At 31.4% G+C, this 8,670-nt stretch overlaps 1 protein-coding gene across 3 annotated transcripts in view; it reads right to left on the bottom strand.

Moving 5' to 3' along the window:
* Positions 1 to 3,190: 3,190 nt before the first annotated feature.
* The window catches only part of Dyrk4_0 (dual specificity tyrosine-phosphorylation-regulated kinase 2), a 127,090-nt gene continuing 121,610 nt past the window's right edge, over positions 3,191 to 8,670 (bottom strand). For all 3 annotated transcript variants that reach the window (XM_029040059.2, XM_011183788.3, XM_029040061.2), the window contains exon 10: positions 3,191 to 6,339. In XM_029040059.2, coding sequence (XP_028895892.2) covers positions 5,240 to 6,339 — 1,100 coding nt within the window. In that variant the 3' untranslated portion in view covers positions 3,191 to 5,239. The remainder of the gene's footprint in view (positions 6,340 to 8,670) is intronic.

The raw sequence follows: 8,670 nt of genomic DNA, 5'->3' as shown, positions 1-8,670 counted from the left end.
ATAACTTCTTAAGACTAGAATACGTACCCATTTATTACATAATGATTACATAAATATATTTTTAAAATCAGTTTAATGAAGTTTAGATTATATATTTGTTTTACTAGTTGTCTTTAAGTCCATATATCGATCACATTATTTAGATAGTTTGTAAAAAAGATTTGTATAATATAGGGCTAAGACTAGTCTACTTACACACATAAAAGTATATTTACAATGATTATATTGTTTATAAGGACTTAACTACAAATTTATCTTATATATGTCTTTCGTCATGGGTAATGGTAAACTTTTTACCATTCTACATAACCTTCACGCCTTTAACTTCATCTAGAAACCACTAATCATGTTCCAAGTTGTCGAGAAAATTTTACTGGAAATATCTATATATATCTCTTTGTCTTTTCCCACAATTATTGGAATGATCTAATAAATAATAATGAAGTAATAACTCTCGAGTGGTCTTTTAAACTACTGTCGATTAAATAAACTATGAAGTACTATGTATCGTTTCTCCTTATATAGAGACTTCATATAGATACGGCCTTAAAGGTTAGGATAGGTTAATTTGACAGGCAATGAGCCGATTTTGGCCCTTTGCGATATCATATGGAATGCCGTCATGTAGTCTATGTGAAGTAGTCATCCTTTAGGATGCCTGCGCTTGACGCGAATTTCAAAAGGCGTTGTGGTATCACTAACGATAACTCTTCCAGATTATCTGCCTTAAAAAATTATTATAAATTTCTTAAATGTCTCTGAGGTCTCGTAAGATAGTTTATGACAGAGAAAATCAAAATAAAGTCTTTGTTATACAAAAAATTCGCAGAATAAAGAATATATTTTCAGAGGGAAATAATTCAATATTTAGTTTATCATATCTTCAACAACTTTCTGCATATTTTTCTTCCTTTCATCTATATTTTTTATTTTTTAGCTTTCTTCATATTCAAAATGAATTATTTATTTTTATTTAACGTATCTTTTTCCATTACTATACTAATAACTATTTGCATTTTCATTAATGATATATTTTGTAAAACTAATTTTAGGTTATATTCAATGTACTACTTATTGTAATTGTAAAATTATACTCATACATAAATATGTCACATTAAACTCATTAAACGTCTTCATTTAATTTGTATTTATGTCATGGCTTTCATATCGTCTTATGTGATATATCTTAGGTTACTATTTTTGCGAGTTCCATACAAATTGTATTCACCTTGTCTCCCTTTTATTCTTACACATACGATATATTTTAGTATTAAGCATATTTCCATATATTGTTCTCCTATTTTGCTCGCCATTACACATCTACTAACTATTTATGGTATAACTATCTGGTGGTTAAGTTTACATAATTATTATGTACTTCTATGTTCTTGTATGAAACTGTGTAACGTTGAAAAATTCTTAATAGCTACTCCTATCATAATATCTCATATCATATTTGATTACAGACATGTACATATATTTTACTACACTACATACAGTTCAAAACTTATTTTTGTGTGTTAAAAATGTGTCTTAAATTTATAAAAATGGTCTTCAGTGACTGAAGCTGTACAAATGAAAAAAAAAAAAATTTATAAACTGCAAAAATATAGAATATGCTGTGGGGAATGGCTTTCATTACATCAAAAGATCTGATAATTGACAGCTAATGCTGCTGTACTATATACATTTTTGCTTTCCTTGATTATTTTGAATTAATGACACGCCTAAAAGTAGGCAACATTTTTAAACTGACTTTCGAGATATGATGTTTATTTGTTGTATAGCCATTTTCAGCTGCGTGAAAGTATGCTACAATGTTTGTTTAATAACAAGATATATGCGTTAACCCTCTAGCTACCAGGAAATAAAAATACTACAAATTTAAGCTAAGTGTATTTCGTTCTGGATTAGCAAATTAATTTCTCAGCCTGCTCAATTGATTATTTGTTGTAAAGTGAGACACTTACAACGTTAAATATATTTTCTCCTTAGTTTTATTAACAAAATTGAGCTCTTCTTATTCAGAAGCTTGCTAGAGGCCCCAGCACTCAACTTCTATGACCCCTAAAGTATCCACGAAAGTTAACTAAACCAATAAAGCACCGAACTGTACTCGAAAAAATAAATAAGTAAATAAAACCTAACCAAATGAAAACACGCTTGTGTATATTTATTTGTTTATTGTTTTTGTTTAATATTTATTTTAATAAATTCATTCGATAATGTTTATTGTGTAAATTGAATAATTAAATTGTTCGCATACATATGCACACACGCACACATATAGTATATTGAGCGTGTGTATGCTGGAGTAGTACTATGATTCAACTATATATATAATACATATATTTTACATTACACTGACGCAAGTCTGATTATATGCTTAAAAGTAATTTACATAATTGTTGTTGTAATTATAATTCACAAAATCATTTATACATATACATATATGCTTAAGCCTATTTTATGCAGTTGTATTTAATGTATGTTTACTTTCCATTAGCTAAAGTTGATAAATTCGAACACGTCGTGACACATTTAAAATTATTATATAAATATTGTTGGCGAAAATGCGCTAAATAACTATTTTAACTAACGCTATGTAGAGTGAAAATGTGCGAAAATAGAGAGTACGGGATGGCGCTTCTGCAAATGTAATGGATTTCTTTTTACAAGACCTTATATATGTCTTAGTTCTGAAAAATATTGGCATGATTGAGCAACCTGTGTTGCATTGGAGCAATATTTTGGTTGAATATTAAAAAAAAGAAAATTTTTGATTTACTTAAAATTATTAAAAATTATTTATGTAAGCTTAGGAACGAAAAAATATTTTTTTAAAAGCAAAGTTTAAAGCTAATAATTTTATCAAGTCAAAAAATTGAAAGAAGATGGAAAAAACATGACTAAAAGTAATAATTTGTGAAAAAATATTTGTTCGAAAAAAATTTATAAAATATTAATTAAATATTGAAACAAAATAAAATATTAAAATAAATAAAAAAATAAAATTTATATTAAAAAAAAATAAACTTTTTATTTAAAAAAAAAAATATTTTTTATTTAAAAAAAAATTATTTTTTTTTAAATAATATTTTTTTTAATAATAATTTTTATATAAACAAAACAAAACAAAAAAAATTCCAAAAATTTTTTTTTAAATAATATTGAGAACAAATATTTTAACTAAATTTTTTTATTTTTCAAAGTATTAATTTTTTTAATACCAACTAAATTTATTATTAATTTCTAAACCCAGCAATTCATGCCTAAAAGTATTTTTCTAAACAGGAAATGTATTGATTCAGCAGTGTTTGTTCTTGTTACTTAAAAAATATATGCCAACTCCTTACTGGATATGCTTCTAGTAGTAGTTTGTGATGCTTGTAATGATATTTCTCTTAGTTTATATTTCCACTTTCCATTACTAAGTTTATTATATGCTTAACGCATTTATGTGACAGCATATGTGTATTTAGTGGATTATCAATGTATTTACATTTACATATAATCAAAGGCAGTTTATGTAAAAATTTACTAAAAGCAGTGAAATTAAAGTATGGAAGATTTTCATTTTTATGCCGTGACTTTTATTTAATTTAATTTTATTTTTAATTATATAGTTATTAAATCTTCAAACAAAAAACTGCATTTTCATTTTCTTGATGAATTTTTATTAAAATTATTACTAAAAACCCTTTGACTTATATACAATTATGATGTTGCAACATTGCGTTGCATGTGGCATACACAAATCTCTACTCTCATACAGTTATGTTTTTGTTATTTGTTAGCATATATGTATTTCTATATAGTTATGCTTGTTTACTTATTTTATGTATTTTTAGTGAAATATTTTCATTTCTTTTCTTTTTACTAATTCACATTAAAACGTATATGTTGTTGTATTTTTATGTTAATCTTATGCTTACATATGTACTACAATTTGTTGACACAATTTTATGAGCTTAAGATTATTATTTTAATTTTTTTGTTAAAATTTTTTTATTTCACATTTTTTGTTTGTGTATATGTGTTTTTTTCTTATTGTTAATTAAATTAATAATATTTTTTATTTTTAAATTATTATTCTGAGCTTTTTGTTATTTTTCTTTAATCCATTTTTCGTTTAAATTTCATTGTAACTCACTTGCTAACTACTATGGTTTATTATATTCGCAAACTTACAACAACTACATACACTAATTATAATTAATATACATACACAGATGTAATTAAGATTCCTTCAAAAACACTCATACAAATACAAACACACATATCTTCGAATTATATAGGCTAAAGTGTGCACGTATGAATTTTTTCTTGTACAATCAGACGTTAAATAAACGTGGAATGAGAGCAGGAATTGGAGTTCGAAATTTTTTTCAATAATTAATTTATTTTAAACAAATTTTAAGGATAATAATTAAAAAAAAAATTATTTCGAAAATATTTTTTTTTTATTGAAATATTAAAATTATAAAAAAAAAATATTTTACAAATTTATTTGAAAAAAATATTTTAGAAATTTATTTAAAAAAATGTATTTAAAAATATTTTTTTCAATGTTTTTCTCTATTTTTATGTTTAAAAATTTTAATAAAGTTTTTTTAAATATTTTGAAATTTATGATTTTAGAAAAAATTGAAAGCTTCGAAAATGTTTAAATTATTTTTTTTTTAAGATAATGTTTTTCTAAATTTTGATGTCGATAAATCAAAAGCATTTTATTTTTAATTTCTACAACATCAAAATTTTAATCAATAATATTTAGTCAAATATGATTTTTTTTGGCATCGAACTCCACTCTCACAAATCAAAAGCCTATCTATCTATCAAAGCGTCTACGTAAAATGAAGTCTAGGCAATATGCACACAAGTCATAATTATCATAATTATTTTACTCAAAATTCAATTTAAAATCTATATTATATGCATGTGTGTGTACAAATTGTAGCAAATGCAGCGCTGCGCTTATCAAAACCGAGTACACGGGCGTATGAGTAACCTGCGCTGGTAGTGAAAAAACATCGCGCACAGCATACAAACACACCCACACACATTCTAGTCACAATTAGTGTAAATGTTTCTTAACTCCTTTTCGAGCACTGCAAGTCCACTGCATACACGCTCACGCTCACGCTCCAAGCGCTTACTTCCACTTCTAGCTCCAAAAATCCACCATATTGACTAGTTTGCATTTTTTGAGCTCAAGTTTTGTGGGTCGCGCGCGAAGTCAAGCACGTCCGAAGATCGCCGACACATCGCCCGTCGACTGTGAGTGTGACATGTTGCTGTTGGCGCCACTACCGCTGCCGCTGCCGCCGCCTACTGCGTTGTGTGTGTTGCCGTGACCGCTGCCGTGATGCGCCGACACATTGCCCAGCGTTGTGCTCTGATGCATTAGATGACTGTGACTGCCGCCGCCGTTGCCACTGCCTGCGCCCAGTCCCAGACCATATTTGCTGGAGCTGGTGGCGATGGTGCCGCTGGTGATGAGATGCTTGCGCGCTGCTGTGCCACTGTGCGTCAGCCCGCTGGCGCCGTAAATGCTGCGATGCAAGGCATACTGCGGCACTGAGTCCAGATCGGACACCGATGAGGTGATCTTCGAGCGCACGGCCACCTTCTGCATGTTGCTGTACTTGTCGCTGGCGCTGAGCTTGATGTCGGGCAGATGCCCGGACGAGCTGGCGTGATGCGCATGCTGTGTGAGGCCGCTGCTGCGCGATTGTGTTGTCGTGGTTGCTTTGCTCGTTGTCGTGGTGATGGCCGCATTGCTGACCGCTGTGGTGCTGGTGATGGACGCGACTACAGCGCCATTGCCACTGCCGCCGCTACCGCCATTGATGGCGTTGTTCGCATTGCTGGCTGTGGCATTTGTGGGTGGCGAGACTTCGGTGAAACTGTAGCAGGATGATTTTTGTGATGAGCTATTATTTAGACCGCCAGTCGAGGAGGAGTTTGTCATGCGGCAGCTGCGATGGCGACTAGACGCCGACGGTTGCAGGAATTCATGGTGTGCCGCTTCTTCGGGTGTCATACGCTCCGCGGGATCCCATTCCAGACAACGCTGTAGGAAGTTAATGAAATTACGATCTTGGCAGAAGATCATCTGTGAGATTGATTTGCCGCCGGGCAATCGCTTGCGTCCCTTCGAGTTGGTAGTGCAACGTGGTGCGCCGCGCGAGTCGAAGAACAAACGGCGTCTGGTGGCATTGGCCAAGAGTTCTTTCGGTGGCAAGCCGAGCACTTCCATGATGCAGGCCAGCTGCTCGACCTCATTCTCGCCGGGGAAGAGCGGAAAGCCGGTGTAGAGCTCGGCGAGGATGCAGCCTGTAATGAAAAAGAAAGCGTTTAGTAAGGAAAGGATTGAAGAAATATTTACTTTATTAAATTAAATGTTTAAAATTATTAAAATAGGACCAAACTTGACTGAAAAAAAATATTAAAAATTTTTTTGGGAAAACAACAATTGGGAAAAAAATTTTTTTGGTCTTTTTTTTGAAAAATTTTAATTGAAAGTAAAAAAATTTAAATATTTCTTTTTTGTTTTAAAGAAAAAATCTTAAGCTTCGTAAAAGTCAAGTTACTTTTGTTGGTCAAATTAAGAATATTTTAATATTTCTACTTTTAAGTGACCAAATGCTGCTTTTTACGATCGAAGGTGCACTACATCCGCCCTCTTTTTTCATTATACAATCATTGAATTTCCATCCCACTTCAGCTGCACTTCTACCATTTGACCTTCGATAATTTGCCTTGCCATATAACGCCATACTGCACTGTCCAGCTATACAGCAAGACAAACTTCTGCAGCTCGGCCTCAGCGGCGAACGATGGACCAAACTGTCTACTATACACAGTAAGAGGAGCAATAGAGATGAAAATTGCAGCTGCAATTATGCAAGACTGTCTTCATATATCAATATTTATTAGCTTTAGCTGCTCTAGTTGTATGCGAACTAAATCAATGCCGTAAAATACGGAAAGTGTGCTTCGATTGACCTTGACTTTGAATGTTTTGTCAATGCCACAAAATGGTCAATGCTGCTATAGAATTTTAGAATTTGGTGCATTGTGAGTTGTAATCAATCTTTTTTGTTTGTATGCGACAGCGGCAGAAGGTAGTCAATAGATATTGCGGTAAACCAATATATATAGTTGCAGAGAAGATTGCATGGCGGGGCGTATGAGCAACTTTTTGTTGGGGCTTAGGTATTTATGCTAGTCAGTTCATGTGGGACGATATCGATTCATTTTCCTTTTATATTTCAATGGTAAAAATACTTAAATTTGCTTTTTAAAGTCTTCCTGCGTCTATATCTTCAATATACCCGCTCTCAGTCATACTTATTGGGCCAATTTCGACGCATTACAAATTTCAAAATCCCTGCCAAATTATTGGCAGACGCACCAACAGCAGCAGTAATACATAATAATCGGATTTTCGTATGTATTTATGCAGCTCAACGCAAATGTGTGCAACTTAAATGCTATCTGCAAGTCATACACACAGACACATATACAAAAAATCGCATCTCACATGCTTTTGTGTCTGCTTAAGTAAGCGGGATGCCGCTACCGTTTGTTCTCCATCAAAATTTTGGCATGAAAAGTTTGGTAGAGATATTCATTTTCGATTTTTTTGTTGCTGGCTTGCATTATGTGCGACAACAACAAACTTTTTGGCAATGCTGACAGTTGTCTGCTGGTGATTTCGGCTGGCATTGCCAATAGCAAAAATCATTTTCGTAGTCTCGTACATATGCATATTACATAAGTAGCAATATTTATATCCAGCAGCGCTTAAAAGCTTTTAGTTTCTAATTTCAATTGTTCATATCGAGGCTAACAAAAAGAGACTTGTGCATACTTAGGATTCGTAGCCTGAAAATGTCCTTTCAATTTGGCTAATGCAAAATATTTGTTTTGAAAGTTTGAAGGACGTTCGGCAGCTATTTTTAGCGAAATTCAGTAGAAACCCTATGATTTAATAAAATAATAAAATGACAAAAAAATTAAAAAATACTTTTCTGGTATGAAGTAGATGTAAACTTTTAAATTAGTTGGTTTTACTTCAAAATTTTTTAAATTAATTTTTAATGCGCGGTAATGGAAATTCGCTGATGTGACAGGCGCTTAATTTAATTAATTTGGATTTCCATTAGTCCTTATTAATTTTTGATTACAGTTTATAAATAAGTTCACTTTGGTTTAATTGATTTAATTTGAACTAGTTTGTTACTAGTTACTTTTGGTACTAGTTTGTGACTAGTGCATTTGTAAATAGCTTTTTTAATACTAAAATTAAAATCTAGTTAATTATTTAAATCCACATTCAAATTTTTGCTAAACATAACTAGTTACTTTTGGTACTAGTTTGTGACTAGTACACATGTAACTAGTGTGTTTAAAATATTGACTATTTTACTTCATTTTAATTATTTGGAGACACATTTTTTATACTTAATCGATAGTACAGAGGTTAAAGACCATATGTAACTAGTTCCACTACAACTAGTCTTGTATATTCTAAAATATAAAAAAAAAATATCACTGCAAAATAAGCCGCACAAAATGCAGCAAAACTATTTTTCCAACTAAATACAGTGTCATGCTACTCTTTTATGAAACTTTGTTCACTAAATTTTACTAAGTAGAAGC

Source organism: Zeugodacus cucurbitae, chromosome 3 (assembly GCF_028554725.1).
Source record: "Zeugodacus cucurbitae isolate PBARC_wt_2022May chromosome 3, idZeuCucr1.2, whole genome shotgun sequence".
Lineage (NCBI taxonomy): Eukaryota > Metazoa > Arthropoda > Insecta > Diptera > Tephritidae > Zeugodacus > Zeugodacus cucurbitae.
The sequence above is the reverse complement of the archived record's forward strand: the minus strand, read 5'-3'. Positions and strand labels throughout refer to the sequence as shown.